Source organism: Larus michahellis, chromosome 15, assembly GCF_964199755.1.
Source record: "Larus michahellis chromosome 15, bLarMic1.1, whole genome shotgun sequence".
Lineage (NCBI taxonomy): Eukaryota > Metazoa > Chordata > Aves > Charadriiformes > Laridae > Larus > Larus michahellis.
Genome location: NC_133910.1, coordinates 5361821 through 5380918, shown reverse-complemented (window position 1 = coordinate 5380918; position 19098 = coordinate 5361821). Strand labels below are relative to the sequence as shown.

Below are 19098 nucleotides of genomic sequence, written 5' to 3'. Positions count from 1 at the left end.
GCTGGGGAAGAGGCTGGAGGAAGGAGAAGAGGAGGAGGCAGGATGAGTACGAATGCAAAAGATGCCACAGATGTCTGTAGTGAAATCACATCCCTGCTGCCTGCCTCAGTTTCCCTTACTGTCTGTTGAAGATGACCACGTGCATCTTACCTACAATGTGCTTGGAAGTGGGACCAAAGAGCAAAAGAGTAGCCGCGCTGGAGCTGCGGGGTGGAAAAACCGGCAGGAGCTTCATTTTTGCTTTGCTTTTGCCTGGGGAATGTTTGTACCCGCCCACTACCGGGGGGCTGCTGGGGGCGGCGGAGCAGAGGATGGGCGGTGGGCTCAGCTCCGCTCTCCAGGCAGGAGAGCGGGGCCGTGGGCAGGCAGGGGATGCTGCTGCAGGAGGGATGGGTGTTGGGAGCCGAGGGCTCCTTTGCTGGTCGCCCAGCCAAGCTGCCACGGAGGACGTAGGTTCTGCAACCTCTGCACCATCCCGGGCAGCTGCTGCAGGTGTTAGAATTATAGAGTTGTCTAGGTTGGAAGGGAACTTTAAGATCATCAAGTCCAACCATTAACCTAACGCTGCCAAAACCACCATTAACCCATGTCCCTCGGCACCACGTCTGCCCGGCTTTAAATACCTCCAGGGATGGTGACTCCACCACTTCCCTGGGCAGCCTGTTCCAAGGCTTGATGACCCTTTTGGTGAAGACATTTTTCCTAATATCCATCCTAAGCCTCCCCTGGCACAACTTGAGGCCGTTTCCTCTTGTCCTATTGCCTGTTCCTTGGGAGCAGAGACCGACCCCCCCTGGCTACCCCCTCCTTTCAGGGGGTTGTAGAGAGCGAGAAGGTCTCCCCTCAGCCTCCTTTTCTCCAGGCTGAACACCCCCAGCTCCCTCAGCCGCTCCCCACAAGGCTTGTGCTCCAGACCCCTCACCAGCTCCGTTGCCCATCTCTGGACCCGCTCCAGCACCAGGCTGATGATGCCCGGCTGGGCTCGGCAGAGACCCGTCCCGCAGCAGGGTTGGTGGGGGCGACACGCTCCATGCCTGGCCCATCTCATGTAGCTTGTGGTGCTCTGCAGGTGTGTGGAGGAGTACAAGCTGGCCCCCGATGGGAAGTCCTGCCTGATGCTCTCTGACATCTGCGAGGGCCCCAAGTGCCTGAAGTCGGATGCCAAGTTCAACGACACCCTCTTTGGGGAGATGCTTCACGGCTATAACAACAGGAGCCAGCACGTCAACCAAGGGCAGGTGTTCCAGATGACTTTCAGGTATGGCCCGGTTCTGCTTCTGGTTTTGGGAACATGGGGATGGTGAGATGGGACACCAAGGTCTGTTGGTGCAGAGCCAGTGTCTCTGACACCTTCACTAGGGGAAGAGAGCAAGAGGAGAGCAAGCATCCGTGGTTTTCCTACTTGCTTATCCTTCCTGCAGGCAGCAGCATAGGACCCTCCTGGGCCAGTGTGTGTCTCGTCAGATGAGTGTTTAATTGCCTTTGTGGGCTTTTCTCTGCAGTGTTGCTCACCTTTTTCTGAACGCTGATGTCTTTCATCTCCATGATATCCTGTGACAGTGAGTTCCGCCGTTTAATTGCGTGTAATATGAAAGAGCATTCCCTTTGCTGTGTTTTCAGCCTGTGCGAGCTGGTTTTTTTCAGTGCCCCCAGTTACAGTACTGGGAGGAGCGGTGGATATAGCATGATAAGAAGTAACATAAATAAGCTGAAGGTAAATACCCCACGGGAGCGCTGGTAGAGGGGGTGCTTGCAGGCCGCATCCCGGGAATTTCGGGAGCGCCAAGGGTCAGGTGCTGGTGGGGAGAGCAGGATCTGAGCTGCCCGGGCCTTCACCTTTCAGTGCTCACGGAGGGCAGCTTGCTGGTAGTTGCTGAATTCAGGGCTGGAAAATGAGTTTGTTTATTTTTCTTCAGTTCTCCTGAGTGCAGCTGCGTTTTGATGGGGTGTAAGTCAAGGTGGGCCTGTAAGTTTTAAAGCAGCAGTGCTGATGATGGTTAGGAGAGGATCCAGCCCACATCCCACCCAGACACGACTCCTCCTTGCCCAGCGTCTGTAGTTTTCTTTCCTATTAATGTACCCGGACCTCATTGCTGTCTCCGGTTGTGGTTGCTCATCACTGCTGGCCACGGTGTTTTTCTGGGTGTCTTTTCTTCCTAGCTATGAATTCATGCTGAACTCTGGCCTTTTGCTCTCGGGATGGCAGATGAGTTACGAGCTCCACCGGCGCAAAGGCGCTCAGAACGCCGCGGCCAGCAGAGCACTTGGAGCCGGCAGAGCCCCGGCCTCGGCTGGAAGTGAGAACTGACAGTACACGAAGGCAATTTTCCCAGTGGGCCCCTCTTTGCTTTCTCTCCCTCCCGTGTTACAAGTGTCGGTGGGTCTGTCGGAGCACAGCCGGGGCTGCAGAGCTGAAATTTTCCATGAGCTGACGGGTTGAGCAGGTCTGGGGTCTTCAGAAAAGTCCATCTCCTGGAAATGTCAGACCCGGATGGGCTCATGCCAAATGACGTCCAGCCCCAGCTTCTGCCGTCAGTCTCTAGGCACCAAGCTGCCTTTTGCAGAGGCTTTAATTTTCTCTCCAGCTCATCCGTAGCCTGCCCTTTGCTCTCACGGCAAAGCGGGAGGGTTGGGAAGCCATCCTTCCCCTGCCTCAGCCAGGGCGGGGGTCTAAGGGCTGCTTTGTCGCTGCTGGGAGGCAAACGCATTCCCTGTCCTCAGGGCTAATTTCCAGCCAGAAAGCACGCAAGGTTGTCTGTGGGTCTGGTTTATCCTGGGAGACGTGGCTTCTCCAAGCCATGGTGCGCGGGAGCATCCAGGGGTCGGTGGGTCTGAGCAGTCCCAGGCTGGACCAGGCGCGGCTCCTGCCGGGGCTGCTCTTGGCTGTTTTGCTTTTGGGATGAAACATCTGCAGTGCTGGGATTGTGTCTTCCAGGGGTCAGAGCCCTCCCCGGGGCTCATGGCTGACAGGTTTTCAGGTTAAAAAAACCCCAGCTATTAGTGATCCATCCTCCTTCCCACGGCTGGCACCGCTCCCACCGCACTGCGTTGGGTGATGGCCGGGGTGTGTGCAGTGGGGGGAAGCATTTCCCAGTGGGGACCGGGTCCTCTGCATGACCTCGCCACTCACAAACAGGGTTTCCAGTGCCTGGTGTCTTCTGGGGGACTAATCCTGGCTCTAACAGCCATGAGGGGCAGGAAGAAGCAGATCTGGAACAAGAGCAACCTGCAAAGCATGCCCGCGTGTTACAGGCTGTGCGATGTGCTGGCTCGGCAGCGCTCGGGGGCTGGTGGGAGGCGGCACGTCTTGCTCCAGAAATGCTTTGGGAGCCCGGAACGTCAGCACGGCCGCCCTTTCCTATTGGAATGTAGCCTGGTGGCTCCAGAAGTGCTGGTCGGCGATGAGAAGGGCTCGCTTCCCTGCGCGCAGCATCCCTCCCCGCGGCCAGCCTGCCCGGCGTGCCGGAGGGTTACGCCGTAGAAGCACCATTACATCATCTCCTAACAAGGGAAGAGAAGGAGGTTAATGGAGAAGAAATTATTAACTAAAAGATGTAATTTGCCTCTGATTTTCATAGATATTCAAGAACCTCTCTGAGCATTAAGACACCAGCTGTTAGAGAAGCCCTTAATTTGGTGCATTTGAAACATAGCAGGAAGCTGCCTAATACCAGGGATTAAAAGCCTGTTTCTGCAAAGTAGGAGCAAGAACCTGCTATCAGAACAAGGGGCTGAGTATTTTAGAGGGATTTATAACTGCTGGGATCCTTTAGCTATGCAGATGTGACAGTCCTTTGAATGGTGTCTGCTTCCCATGTTGCCGCATCTTCAGTGTCTTTAATAAATAGGATATTCTCAATCCGCCAGGCATGTCAGCATGGTGTTGGGAGGAAGCCTTTGTGCTGGGAAAAGCCGTCTCGAACACCCTGGCCTGGGCAACACCTATCAGTTACAGTGGTATTTCCATCCCGCTGGGGCCGAGGTGGTCTCTCTGCAATGCTGATCAGAGCCCCTGCGTGGTCCTCCCGACCACGGCTCGGCTCGGCACTGGGATGGAGCTGGTAGCACCGATGGCTTTATTGCATCCAGCCAGCTCGAAAGGATGGGGATGTGCAGCGGGTACCTTTAGGACGCAGAGTGAGGATGGTGTTTGGATGTGAGCATGTGGGAGACTAGGCTGGTAATGAAATGGGAGAGCTGCAGAGCGCGGAGGTCCCAGACCTGAGAGCAGTTCTGATCAGTGCTGCTTCAGACTTTGGTTTTTCCCTTTAGAATCATAGCCTGTGTTGGGTTGGAAGGGACCTCTAAAGGCCATCTAGTCCAACCCCCCTGCAGTCAGCAGGGACATCTTCAACTAGATCAGGTTGCTCAGAGCCTCATCCAGCCTGGCCTTGGATGTCTCCAGGGATGGGGCCTCCACCCCCTCTCTGGGCAACCTGGGCCAGTGTCTCACCACCCTCAGTGTAAAGAACTTCTTCCTCATGTCTCATCTAAACCTGCCCTGCTCTAGTTTAAACCATTGCCCCTCGTCCTGTCACTACATGCCCTTGCAAACAGCCCCCCCCTCAGCTTTCTTGTAGGCCCCCTTCAGGGACTGGAAGGGGCTCTAAGGTCTCCCCGGAGCCTTCTCTTCTCCAGGCTGAACCCCCCCAGCTCTCTCAGCCTGTCAACCTGCATTGTTTTATCCAAGGCAGCCAGGCAGCACCCAGACACTTGGGTGGCGTGGCTGAGGAGAGGGGAAGACCCAAGGGAAGGATGGAGGGAGCAAATACTGGCTGCAGTGACCAGGGCTGGGCAGCCAGAACGGTTCACTCTGTGTGCACTATATGTGCTCCGTATATACACCAGCACTGGTGTGACACCTCGGTGTGTTGCACAGAGCCTGTCCCTGCTCGCATGTCCCTTCCTGCTGATGCCAAGGACCCTTTCCCCATCCGTCAGCGACAGCCCAGCAGGACGTGAGCACCACAGCATCCCTGCGGCTCAGCTCGAGCCATCAGGAGTTAGAAGCTCTGTGGAGAGCTTTTTCTGTACCGAGGTGGCTTAATAACCAGTAATTATTGCTGTGGTGGTTGGGGTGCTCAACCAACCCGTTGGACAAGCCAGCGTCAAGGCTGCTGCTCGGAGGAGTGCGCCACATCATCGCTGCTGCTGCTACTGGTTTATTGCCAGGGCTTAAATCAAAGCACTCCTCTGGGGATGCTTCTCCTGCGCGATTTCTCGTGGGCGCTTTGGTGTGGGACAGAGGAGGGATCTTTTCATCACACACCAGAAACCCCCCTCTCTCCTTCCACTGCTGAGGCGAAAGCATGTTCAGAGTGATTTTCTTCTCTGTGTCCCTCTCCTTTTTTAAAGAAAAAGGTTCCCTTTGGCAAAACGCTGTGTGGCGTTAATAAATAGATGGGGTTGGAGCTGATCTATTCCAGTCACACCTCTCGGTCTAGCTGGGAGGCTCAGCAGTGGATCCAGCTCGCTAAAGACTAGATTAGAGCGATTTTCCCCGCCTTGCCTCACGGTGGGGCAGAGCCTGAACTCCTCACCGTCCCCAAATCACGGGGGGATTATTTTCCAAATGGGTTGTTTGTTCGTTCCTTATCTGTTTTGTGCCGTCTCTTTGCCACGAGGGAATAGAGATTTTTGTTTAAGAGCTGTTTGCAGTTTCAGACTGTTGCTTTTATGCTATTAATATGAAGAAAACCCAAATTACTACCCGTGGAGCCAGCTTTACTCACTGGATTATTACCACACGGCAAACAGGATGTCAGAGCAACGCGTGGCAGAGCACTCCCCGGGGAGCAGCCGTCTGCCCGAACCGGGGCCCCTTCCCATTCCTGCCTCCAGCTCTGCCTCTCATCCCGGCTCTTGCTCTGGCTTGGGACATGGGGAGCCTTTCGCTCTCCCGGGCAGCCCCGGTTTGATTTTCCCCCTGCAGAGATGCAGCGAGCCCGGGGAGTTTCTAAGTGTTGGGAGCAAGGAAGCAGCCAAAAAATGGTTTGGTGGCCAGAGAGGGGAGAGGATTTGTGTCAGCACTCCCGTGCTGCAAAAAAACCTGCTGAGCACCAAGTGTTTTTCCCCTTTCCATAACCAGGGAGGAGGGCTCTGGAGGATGCAGGGCTGCCGTGCCGTGCTGAGCACCCTCCTGCAAATTGGAAGCACCCTTCCCTCTGCGAATCCGTGCTCGGAGGATGCTGGTCCTCAGAGGATGCTGGTCCTTGTATCCCCACCTATAAAACAGGGCTGTTGCTTCTTTACAGCCTTGGGGAAGGCAAAGGGGGGGTTGGAGGTGGTGCTGAGCACCGGACGGTGCTGCTGGGCACAGCACCAGGGTGCCACAGGGAGGGACAGGCACCCGCTCGCCCCGAGTGCTGCCAGCCCGCAGCCAGCTCTGCCGCCCCACAGCTCCGTTAAGGCTGTCAGGCGGCACGCCGGGTCGCTGAACCGATGCGGGGAATTGTCATAATATTGATGGGGAGTTTGGCAAGTTAATTTTAAATCTGTCACTCCTTCCCCTCACTGCTTCTCAGCCCTTAATAAAGCGGAGTGGCGGCGGCGGGGTGTGCTGACAGCCCGGCGCCGTCCCTGCCGGGGGGCTGCTTTGGGAAACGTCCCCCCACCCCATCGCTCCCCCTGTGCCGGGGGAGGCTGCACCCGCTGTCTGCCCCGGCTGCGGGTGCTGCGGGGGCCGGGATGGGTGCTCAGCATCACCACTGGGTGCCTCTGGGGCTTCGCTGGTGCCACCCGGCGGGGAGCTGCTGGGCCAGCCCCGGCGAGGACGTCCTGCCTCCCCCGTGGCATCACAAACGTAACGTCTGTAACTAGTTAAATTAACGCTATTGATTTTTTCATATTTTTTTTCCCCTCTCTTTGAAACCTCCGAGCACAGAAGTTATAATTGCGCTGTTTATTATTCCTGTGCCGGCGAGCTCGGCGCCAGCCGGTACCCCAACGCCTTGTTTACCTATTACCCTTCAGGCCGGGATAACGGATGGATCTCTTTTCCAGTGGCTGCCTTCCATTTCATTCCTCTTTTTATTATTTGTTGCTGCAATTCTATTACCTGTTCACAACTCTGAAGCCTCAGACACACTAGTGGGAAGCAATGATGTCTTTCCGAGCCAGGCTAATGCCTCGAGCCTTGCTCCTCAGGAGCAGGAACAGGGGTCGTTAGTGGTTTAGCAGCTCTGTGGAGCCGTTGTGGGATGGGATGCTCCGCTCTCTGCCCCGATCCCCGTACACGCCGTGCGGAAGCACTGCCTGCTCCCAGCCAGGGATGCTGCTCATGGAGCAGAGATATCCTGGTACCCGCTTGTGGCCGTGCCACACACAATGGCTTTTGCAGCCCGCAAGGGGCCCCCATCAGAGCTGTTTTTCCTCAATCCTCCAAGGGTCTCCAAAAAATTGAGCCATTTTCCCTCAGTCCTGTTATTTCCACCTCTCAACCTAGCATCGGGGACATCCTGGCTGCTCTCTTGTGTCCATGCAGCCCTTTCAGATCCCACAACGGGTTGCACGTAGACACACGCCCCGTGTATTTTGAGTGCATGCTCACTGGCCAGGCTAAGCATTGAGATTTTATCAATCCAGCGTATAAATGAGTAATGCAATTAGCACAGCACCCCCTCAGTTAGGTTACCATTGCATCCTGCGCGCATCGGCCCAGCTCCGTTTCAAAGTTAGCATCCCACCGAGAAGGAGAACAGATTGTGCGGCTTTGAGCTGGGATTTCCGACAGTCTGCAGCCACACGCTTTTGCACCAGCTTGGTAGCGGGTTTTTCATTCTTGTAGCAAAACAAAAGCAAGTCTAGTGCCAGCAGTATCCTAAAGACAGTGCAGGGGTCCAGGGTGGAAGAGATGTTTTTTAAAATACACTGATTGAGATGTTAATAATGGAGGGATTTTAAGTGCTGGAGGTTTTCAGACTCATTCTGTGCCCGCTGTGGGTAGGATTTAAGGAACAGGACAGCACGTCCTCGGTGTGCATGGGCATGGCTGTCACAGCCACCCCCTGCTCTTGCTGCGTCGTCCCTGCTCTGGATATGTCCCTGAGCTGCTCTGTTTCATTCCAGTCTGTGCAGGCAGCGGGATGCGCTCGCACGGGGTCGGTGTCTGCTCTTTGCCCATTGCCCACGAGCGTCCCACTGCTCCCAGCGTGTGCCCTGGGGAGCTGGAGGGACAGCGGGGTGGGAGCTGCCGGCACGGCCAGAGCCCAAAACTAATGGCACATCCCTGACTCGGGGCTTGGGCTCCTTCCCCGGCCCCTCCTGAGCCCCAGCGGTGCCAGGCAGCGTGGGAAGCGCCAGTACAAAGAAACAGGTGGGTGTTAAAAACCACAGCCGAGCTCCCCGCCTTTATTGTGAGGCTGAGGAAAAGCCAAGCAGCTTTCACCTTGGTCCATGCCCCAAAAACAGGCTCTGCAGCCACGCAAACCGATGAGTCGGTGTTTCAAAGGGGATCTCGGGCCCCAGAGATAGGCAGGGAGGGGGCAGTGCCCTGGGAGACGCGGGTACCCCGGGTTTGTACCCCAAACCCACTCACAGACGCGGTCCAGAGCCAAGGCGCTGCTGCTGAGATGGTACCAGCACCCACCGAAGCCGATGGAGCGTCACACACGGGGTCTCGCTGGGCTCAGGGACCAGCCGGCGGTGGCAGAACATTCCTTTCCCGCGGCAGCCCCCGCAGCGAGCGATGCTCCCCCAGCCCACGCCCCCGCTCCCCCCCGGCCCTGGCGGCGCGTTTGTGTCTGCGCAGATGTTTGTATTCTCTGCAGCTGATGAAAATATTCATTATCTTGTTAGCTGCGGCGGCGGAGGAAGTTCAGATTTGCATTTCCAGCGCTAATCACGCAGCGCAAGCAGAGCCTGTCACCCAGCAGCACTAATTGGGCAGAGCAGCGCTGCGCCCGGGCAGGGAGCCCCCCCTCCTGCCCTTCCCACCGCCAGCGGGACGGCAGGGGAGAAGGGCTGGGGACCGTGCAGGCACACCATGGAGGCAAGGAGGATGACGGGTTTTCTGGGAGCAGGATGTAGAGGAAGGCGGCGGGCACTGGGACTTGGGCTGCGTGTGTTGGCTGGGTTGTTTGGAGGAATGCTGGTCCTTGGGCTGGATGGGAGAAGGATCCCAGTCCAGGAATGCTGCTGGGCAAGGCGTGTGTGTGTGGGGAAGGTCTTGTCTCCTAGCCCTGGGGCTGGGTGCTTCTCGTGAGATGGGAGGTGAAGGATCTGGGGGGATGCTCGTCCCTCAGGGAGCTGGTCTGGGATACAGGCTTCTCCTGCAAGGAACCTGTCCTGCTGCCACCAGCCTGTGCCCTTGGGGGACACCCACGTCCCCCCATGCAGCTGTCAAAGGCTCAGTGAGGTCTTCAGGGTCCATCCACCCTGTGAAAAGCTGATGGTGACACCCTTGTCTGGAGTCCTGAACATGAAGGGAGGGTAGAGGTTTGGGAGAGGGGACACGGAGCCGCACAGCAGAGGAGGGACTGGAGGTTGGTGTCGGCACTTGCAGAACAAGAGTGGGTCTCTGCGCCCCGCCTGGGTTTGGCAGAGGTGCGGTGATTCGTCCCATCCCCTTTGTCACTTCTCCCTTCATGGGGCCCGGCACCACCGAGCCTTCGCTTTTCCGAGCTCCCAGGGCACCCGGGAGGTTTCCCCTTTCCCCAAGCCGGGAGCAGCCCACGGGATGGACTCGCTGACCTGCTAGCCTTTCCCATCTCTGACTTTTATGATACTAATTATAGCCGGTGTTATTGCATAGTTAATCTGCATTATTAAGAGATGCGGTGGAGATTGGGTTTATAATAATAACAGCTCAGATTTATGGAGTACCTTTCATCCCAGGGGGTCCTTATTGGTTTTATAGCCTTGCCGTGGTGTACAGGCTTGGAGAGAGGAATTGCTTCTCCTTCTGTCCTCATCCGACGTGGGGTGCAGCCGCTCCTGGGTGCCAGGGGCTCTGCACCCACTCGGGACACATGAAAGTAAGGGTTATGTTCAGCTGAAAAGAAAGAAGAGAGGGAGGAGGGGGGGGTGCTGAGGCAGTAAATCGTAATCACCTGACTTTTAGCTGTAATAGAAGGGTTTTTCCATCATGCTATGGGCACTTCTTTGGTGGTCGCCATTAGCGCTGGCTGTGGGTTTGTGCTGCTTGCACCATGGACCAGCGGCACCTCGGGGGACGAGGCTGACACATTCCAGCCTGTCACAGCTCCTTTGCTATTGCCAGTGCTGGTCGATGGAGATTCCCCATCCAAGGGCTAAATCGGCTTGACATTGACTTGGCAATGTGATTCCTTGCTCCAGGCAACACAGTCACGAGCAGGCACCAGCACGGGGATATCTGGGTGTTCCGCAGCTATGCCTGCTGTCGAGCCATACCTGCTCCCGAGCAAGCAGCAGGGCTTGGATGCAGTCCTCAGTGCAGCAGGAAATCTTGTCTTGCTCCTTCCCATCCCAAGTGATCTTGCCAGAGATGGAGGATTTGCCCTTTTGCATGTTGCAGTGTACCTCGAGATGATGTGAACCCGGAGGCAAGTGCTTGGTTTGGGTTTGGGCCTCATCACTTGAACCCACCGTCCACCACAGGGGTGGACAGGCGCTGCTGGGAGCCCTCCCATCCCCTGCCGCCTCCTACCCGTAAGGCATGTGGGATAACCCAGGAGATCTCCTAAATTGTAGAATCATAGCATGGTTTGGGTTGGAAGGGACCTTAAAGGTCATCTAGTTCCCACCCCCCTGCCCTGGGCAGGGACACCTCCCACCAGCCCAGGTTGCTCCAAGCCCCGTCCAACCTGGCCTTCAACCCCTCCAGGGATGGGGCAGCCACAGCTTCTCTGGGTTCCAGGTTGGCAAATCTTCCACCGCACCCGGTTCCTGGGCAGTGTGACCTGGCCTGGATGCTGGAGCCATGGCCCAGCATGGAGGAATGCAGGTGCAGGCGGTGGGGACCGACCCGGCATCACTCACCCTCCTCCCCGTCCCCCAGCCATGCTCCCTTGCTGTCACCCTGCCCAGATGGCAGCTGGGCGAGGAGTCGTCTCCCATGGCCTGTTGCCTTCAATAGCTGTTTTCTTGAGGCATTTTGTTTGTGCTGGTTTGTTTCTCCCCCAGCGCGGGCCGAGGATCCCGGTGCGTGCAGAGCAGCCTGCATGCCCGCACCCTGGCTTTCCAGGGGATGGTGCCCTTTGCCAGCTGTGCCCGTACCCGCAGGCAGCAGGCGAACATCTGGAAGGTGTGATGGCACTGCTGCTTGTCATCGGGCAGCCACCCAGCCAGGGTGCGATGCCCCGCAGGGCCGGGAGGAGGGAAGCAAAGTGGAAGGAGCTCCGCGGTACCTCGCTGAGCGCCCGGAGCGGGGCTTGGCTCCTGGTGCCCGCCTTCCCCTGGGAGGTTGACGAGGGGGGAGTTGGCTGCAGGTGCCACCCCCCACCCCAGCTCACGGCGCGCATCGTTTTGTGCCTTCTGTAATTAACTTTGCACACGGAAACGCAACTCTGCAGATGCGGTCGCAAATCCCAGCTAATTCCCCATATGCTCTGGCTGCCTGACAGTGCCAGGAAGCTGCTGCCTGTCCCTGCCTGTCCCTGCCTGCACCTTCCCTGCCTGTCCCTGCCCCCTGGGGAGCGCGGGGCTCTGCATTGCACCTCACCGCCATGGTCCACCCTGATGGGTTTGCTGCTGGGCAGAGCTGGGAGCCGGCCGAGCATCCTGCGTGGGCATCTTGGGTGGCTGCCTGGGTGCCGCAGCCCTGGCTGGTGGCCACTGGGCACCACTGGGGCTGCTCCAGGCTTGATGGAGCCCGGCATGGGGACGCTGACGTACGGCAGGCCTTGCGTGGAGGGGAAGCGGGAGCATTAACTGCGTTGAAATGACTTTGTCGGAGTGCCAGCATATGAAATGCGCGGTGATATTGCAGCCCTGCCACTGCCTGTGGCTGTTTTTCCTCTGCTTCTAATGACTAATAGAGAGAAGACAAAACAATTTCTATTAGTTTCTCCCACGCCGCAGTGGGTTTCTTATTTTCCAAACCTCATTAGAGTTTGTAATACCATGGTGGTAGTCAAGAGTGGTCCGAATCACCCTGGGGGGAAAAGAAGAACCAAAGAGATATGATGTGCAGCCCAGTATTAACACTGCTCCTGGCTCATATCCAGGGTCCCTCCTGATTCCTTTCCAAACCCTTACGCCTTATCTCCGTCTTAAAGGTTAACGATGAAGCTTAGGAGAGAAAAAAAAGCAGTGCTTAAGATTCCAAATTGTTAAAAGAGAATAGATGTGTGTGCTGAGCAGAGAGCTGGGTCTGCATTTACATTGGGAAGGCAAATATTATTTAAAAGGCAGTGCTTGTGCTTCCCGGGGCGTTGCGGCTGGGGTGGGGGTTTCCCTGGAAGAGCTGGTGAGCGGAGAGGCGACTTTGGGTGGCCGTGCCCAAATCCCATAGGAACTGGGGGAGAGTCAGGCACCAACCTCGCGCCGGTTCCTTGGGAAGTCCCAGCGCATGGTCCTGGCTCCTCCGAAGGCAGTGGGAGTTTTGTTATTTGTTGCCTCGTTACAAACGATGCTAATGAAAGCGCCAGGCACGGAGCTTCTTGAGGAACGCTTGGGAAATGATTGCAAACAGCACCCAAACAACCTGCGCAAGAGGACCCGCAGCCTTGGCTCAGCTCGCCGCTGAAATAATGGCTCAGAGGAGGCGTCCACCCCAGCTCCAGGTTGCTCAGGCATAGAGAAACCATCCCCATAGAGAAACCCTCCCCAGATCATCTCCCAGGGGCTACAGCCCGGTGGGCAGAAGCTCCGTGAGCTGCTCCAGGAGGTCTGTCTGTCTTCACGGCACTTCTCCATCCCAGTCGTTAAAAAGCTGAAAGTTGCTGAGCTTATGGAAGCCGACAAGGTCAGACCCTTCAGCTGTCGGCGGTGGCGAAGCTAATGGAGGGAGACATCTTGAAGAGCAGGTACATGGAGCCAGACACGGAGCCTCCCGGCAGACACTACACAGCGCCAGCCCTTTGCAAGCGAGCGGATTTGGCATCATCCGCATCAGCTGTTGGGCGTTTCCCAGACCTTCCAGTCAAGGAGGGATGGCAAACGGCTCAGATGCGTCCTCCTGGCCCTGCCACCGGGTTGCAGGCTCACGACAAGGCTGCTATGGACAGATGTGGGCAGTGATGGAGCCACTGCCTATCTCACTGGTGAGATCAGCCAAACGCTTAAGGCAGAGCCATGGAGGGAGAGAGGTTTTGGCTACTTGTTCGTTTGCTTTTCCCCTGCAGAAGGGGAGAGGAGCAGAGAGGTGTGCGCGGAAGGGCTTGTTCTGGGTGATGATGCACCTAAAGGACGTCACGCGCCCAAGTGATGCGATGTACCTACATGACGTGACCTGAGCAGGGAGGTAGGAAGGAGATGGCAACTTAAAGATGGAGAGTGTTGGGTCAGGCGCACGCTGGGTTGTATTTTGTCAGCCTTCTCCTGCTTGACTTTGATGGGGGCGGTCCGTCGAATGAGGAGCACGTGCGAAGAGCTTGGAGGCTGCTGTGTCAGAGGGAAGGGACTGTCGGTGGAGTCTGGTATCCTGGGCTCTGGTCCCGATGCAGCCGGGAGATGTTACCTGGGTTCCAGTGTCAATGATGGCAGCTTCCCCCCTCAAGTCGTCTCTCCTCGCTCACGCGCATTTGCCTCCCGAGGGATTTGCTCTCTGCGAGCGTGGGCTTCCAGGAGCAAGTAGTGCCAGAGTTACAGGCAAACAAGAGACAGGTTGTCACTCTCTTCCCTTCCTCCAGCTGGGAATGTGTCGGCTTTTCGTCCTCACCCTCTCACTCTAAAATGGGGATTTTTGACTTTTTTTTTTTTTAAAAAACGTCTTGCAGAAAAGCACCTTTAAGCTTCAGTTAAGCACAGGAAATTTCAATCCCAGAGGGAATAAGCTGTATATTTGCAAAGTTATGTACGGGGCTGAAAACTAGAGCTTTGCATGGGATTCCTCTTGCAGCCCCGACTCCGTAATTAGGGCATAAATCCAGCTCTGCGTGCCTGCGTGCCGCCTGCTGCACAGGCACCAGGCGTTGCTGTGGGAACCGTAACTTCCCAAATTTGTTTTTACTCAGCGCTCCATTGCAGCCTGTTCCCAACAGGCACTCCAGAGGAAGAAAGATCCACAGCCGACCGCAGGATTTCACCCGCAGGAGACACGCTTTACTGGAATAAATAAATAGCCGCATAATGGGGAGCGGGGCGGGGAGGACAATAAAAGGTGATAAATGGGCAACGAGGACGTCACCGGGACCTGGCATCTCGAGAGCCAGCAGCTGGGAGAGGCTGAGGAGCCTCTTGGGGTCCCTCCGCATGGGTGCTCCACCCTCAGGTGCTTCTGTGGGCCAGAGCCACATGCTGGTGGTGGACATCCTCCAGCAGCACGTCCCCACCACTGCCTGCTCCCAGCGTGCAGGAGGGAGATCTCTGCTCCCGTCACTTGTGGCTTCTCCATCTCTCCATCTCAAAGCAGATTCCAGTGTGTTTCCTTTAGAAACGGCTTCAGGAGAGGATGCACTTTTACTCTGCGATGGTGAACATGATGTTCACCGTCAGTGCCGTGGTGGCGGGTGCCGCTGGCTGGGTTTCCCTGAGTGCTCGGTGGTATCACCGGGGCTGTGCAGACTGGAGGAAGGCTTTAGTGTTTGGGGGTTGTTTGGAGGTGATTTGAGAATGGGAAAGCAGTCGCAGTCTCTGTTGAGACGTGCCTTCAGGTACTGGGGAGGCGCAGGAGCCCCCCGTGAGGCACGGAGGTGGTGGCAGTGCTGTGGTGGCAACTATTCATCTTCCTCCATCTCTTTTGTACTTAAAAGAAACACCAACCAAAGCAATCTCTGCTCAAGTTCTGCAGCAGGTTCAAGCAGAGTTGACAAATAGCTTTGGATCAACCAAATTCCTGTTTTGTGGGAATAAATTATTCACTGGGAAAGAATCCCCTTCCCTGTCTCTGCCGGCTCCCGGGGAGCAGCGCTGCTTCCACTGCTGCATCCTTCTGTCCGGCTGTCACTGCTGGGCCAGCTCTTAAAGTCCCATGTCCAGATGTCATTTGCTGGCTGTCACCATCATGGTGCCATGGCTGGTGTCCCTGCACGGCACCATGCACCCGATGGCACAGGCACTAGTCGGGTTTGGAGCTCCTGCTCCCATCCATGGTCCCTGGTGACAGCCACCACCCTTTGCCTGGTCCAGTGGCTCTCGCTGTCCCCTCCCACGCTTTGGTGTCCCCAGATTGGATGTGATGAGGGAAGAGAAGCCCTGGCGGTGCCATCGAGGGCCTCCCGCAGCCGTGCCGGCACGGTGCCGTGATTAGTATTCCAGTGCCGGGATCAAAGAGCCGCCGAGATGGAGCCCACGGCATTTCGCCGGCGTGGGCTTAGCCTATGTCAACGCATCTCAACATTACAGAGCAGGTGACTTTGCTGCCGCACAGCCCTGGCCCCACGGGACAGAGGGAGCGGGGGGCACGGGACAGGGGGTCCCGGTCGCTGCCAGCCCCACGGAGGGTCTTTGGGGCAGGTTTTGGGGCTCTGTCGGAGGGCGCATGGAGGGGATGGTGCCCAGCACCATGTTTGGATGTGCCAAGGAGCACCGTGCGGGCCCGCAGGCACTGCGGCCCGGGCGCTGGCGTGATTTACCTCCCCGAAACACCTCAATTTAAATGCTAATTCTCCCTGAAGCGAGGGGGTGAGGCAGCTATTGAATATTTTCAGGCGGTTTATTGCTGGCGCTGAAGTGGGGCAGGCTGGGGACACGGCGGGGAGGGACGGGCAGTGCGGGGACAGGTCTTATCTGCAGCATCGTGGCCGATGGAGGGATGGGGGCGATGGCAGTGGTGGCACCAGGGTGACTCGGGGGGGGCACGGGCAGCTGTGGGTTGGTGTCTCCTCTCTCCCCCAACCACCGCCCATCGTTGCAAACGGTGGTTAGGGCTGAAAGTTGGGGAGCTGGAGGGGGCTCCAGGGCCTGGCAAAACCTGACCCGTCTCTCCTTTTTTTCTCCTGCCTCGTTATACAGGAGTGGGGCCTCGCTAAAATTAATGACCAGTAAATTTGGAGTAAGTAATTGCTGCTTCAGAGGGTTTGCATTAAGCCTTTATAATTCACCAGTGCCTGAGGTCACGGAGACACGTGGGGGGAGATTTACGGCGTGCTTACCTTCTCCAAAGTGGCTGTGGAAACAGGACACCCTCTTTTTCTGTCTCCCAGTGACTCTAGAGCCATTTTTTTTTGGATGATGACAAGCTAAAAAGAAGCTATTTCTGAACGTCCCCGTGTCAGATGCAGGCTGGGCTCTTGTGAGCTTGCAGCCGCCCCAGCGGGAAAGCTTCTCCGAGGGAAAGTTGGGTCGAAAGCTGGCACTAAATAACCTCAAATCCATCATCATCTCCCCGAGCCATTGCGGGACAGAAAGAAGTAAGATTAATAAATTATTCTTGCCGGAGAAGGCGTCCTCTCAGAGTTGCATAGCAGTCCTCGCATAGACACTTTGCTGAACATAAGCATGCTGGATGATAATGTGATTAACATTTGTAGCTGCGCCGGCTCAGATAAGGGTAATTAAATCTCATGCTTCAGGGCATCAGCTAATCACTTGTGGGGTCATTTTATATATATATATATTTTTTTTTTTTTTTTTTTTTTTTTTTTTAACCCCTTCATGAATGTATTTGCCCGGTTGCTGGGATGCAGGGTGGGGGATGGAGGCAGGGATCCCCGTGCCAGGTGACACTCGGATTTGCAGTGGGAGCTGTACAGGAGCCAGGAGGGTCTGCGAAAGGGTCGGTGGCAGAGTCCGGCCTCGAGGCCGTGCCCTTCGGTCGTGAAGGGAGGAAGCCACAGCTGGACAAGCCGAGGAGGAGAAGCTGCTCCTTCACCCAACGGCGTTGCTAACAGGAAAATGAGAAGAATGTGCGTCACCAGCTGATCCGTCACTACTGCGGGCCAAAATCCCACGGCGAGCTTGGCCCTGGCTTTCAGTGCCTTGGCAAGGGGATGAGGTGCCCCAGGGCTCGGCAGAATCGTGCCGTGGACCAGGACCTGGCAGCCGTGTCCCCATCCAGGAGGACCACAGCACTCCGGCTGTTCCCCAGCGCCTGCGTCGGGCTCCGCTGCTCCCCCAAAACCCCCTGTTGTTCAGGGATGCTTGTCCTTATTGGAGGCTCCCCATCACCTGCATGAGGTGATACCAGCACTGCGGAGCAATGCAGCCCTACACCGCGCCGTGCCACGGCTGTATTGCATGACCTTTGGTGTATTATTTAAGGTCAGATTCCCCGAAAACATCTCTAGTCCGTGTATCGAGTTTCAGAAGGACAGGAGAACACCGGCACAGCGGGCTCTCGCTGCATGAGCCCTCCTCCTGGTACCTGAGCCGCCGCTAATTGCCTTCACCCCAGCAGCACCCCGAGACGGAGGGAGCTGCTGTCTGTTATCTGTCACCCGAGGCAAAGGGTGCATCTCGTGACCCGGCCAAGGTTACACCAAGTGTCCGTCAAAGCCAGGAGTTTGAACTCAGTTTAATCCAGGCGACTGCCTTCCTCCTCAGCGCACCCTGCCAGTACGGGAGCTCAGTAGAGCCTTTGGCCATTTGACCTTTCCCAGCATCAAGACTGGTTTATCTGGAAGTCGGCTCCCTCCCGAGGCAGGGACGTACTCCGGGTCGGATGCTGCTGGGGACCAGGGCTGCGAGGGAGAAACGGCATTTCCTTGTATAATGACTCAGTAGCGGCAAAATGCCCCGAGAGATGTTCGGATCGCCAGCAGGAGAGCGCTGCAGGTCGACACGTGGGCTCAGTGTGCGTGTGCAGGAGAGAGCAGCGCTCTCGCTGCTGCGGCGGGTATCAGGCGTCTGCTCCACGAGTGCTGGGGGAGATGCTGAGGGGCAGAACAGGAGCAGAGGAGGACGCTGCGGGGCTAGCAGGTGCTGGGAACTGGTGGGTTTGCTGGGCTGTCTCCTGATCCCATCGGAATAAACCTGGCTCCATGGCCAGTATGAACTGCAAGGTCACAAAGGTGCTGTTGTGCCTCTGGGAAGCAGCACGGACCCTCAGGTGTGAACCGGTGGCTCGGCTGTGCCCAAGATGGAGGCACGTGTGGCGACACATGCACAGGGATGCTGTCACACCCCTCCCCTCGTCTGTCCCTGCCCTTTGCACAGAGCCCGACGGCTTTGATCAGCGCTTCCAGAGAGCACAAAAGCCTGGCAGAAACTCTTTTTTATGCCTTTACGGTGAGCAGCGCTGTGAGCCGCAGGGTTATTAATAAGGCGCGGTGGAAGAGGAGCTGCAGCCCTCTGCCGGCTGCGGTTCCATGGCACACAGCTGGCACACCACTGGCCACAAGCCGCTTTGGATATCCCTGTCACCTGCCCTCCCGGTGTGCCATCCTGCGCCCACAGACACAGCGAGGGCTCGGCTGCAGGGGGGCTTCCCCCAGCACGGCTCTGGCTCATCCCTGGAGGCGGGGAGGGAGGGATGGAGGAGATGCAGGAAGGGTTTGGCAGCAAAAATGCATCCCTGAAGTGCTCCTGAAGTCCTGCCTTGTACCACTGCTCCCTCCCGCTATGGGAGCAGGTTGTGGGCACGCACCGGTGTGTACACCCACGCCTTGACTTGCACTTGCCCCTTGTTTTTCCTCAACCTTTCAGCTGCCAAGCAGTTCAAGCAAACGGCATTACAGCGGATGGCACCGCAGAGCGCGGCGTTTGGGTAAATACCTTTTCATAGAGACGTCAGCTCTGAGCCGCAGCCGCTGCCTGCGGGGTCCCCTTGCCCTGCTCTGCATCTGCTCCAGCATCTCCTTCTTCAGCTGCCCGTGCGTGGACCACCAGCCCTGGGGACTGTCCTGCCACCCGGGTGAGCTGGGCTCATCCCAGGGACAGCCAGCCGGTCCGCGGGGCATGGGCGGGTGTCAGTGAGGTGGTCTGGGTGGGTTTGTGTGCGAGGAGGAGGAGAGGCTGCTTTTTTGTGTCATCTTTGCCCTGGGCTCGGGTGCAGGGTTAACGCAGTCTTCTGGCGTCTGCCCTGCCACCTGTTTGTGTCCCCCCAGGGCTAAGCCCTTTTTGGCACCGCCGGGTCTG

General features: G+C 57.0%; 1 protein-coding gene across 6 annotated transcripts in view; it reads left to right on the top strand.

Moving 5' to 3' along the window:
- ASTN2 (astrotactin 2) overlaps window positions 1-19098 on the top strand; it is a 377208-nt gene that overhangs the window by 221298 nt on the left and 136812 nt on the right. For all 6 annotated transcript variants that reach the window (XM_074609111.1, XM_074609113.1, XM_074609112.1 and 3 more), the window contains one exon: window positions 1070-1258. In XM_074609111.1, the coding sequence (XP_074465212.1) occupies window positions 1070-1258 (189 nt within the window). The remainder of the gene's footprint in view (window positions 1-1069; window positions 1259-19098) is intronic.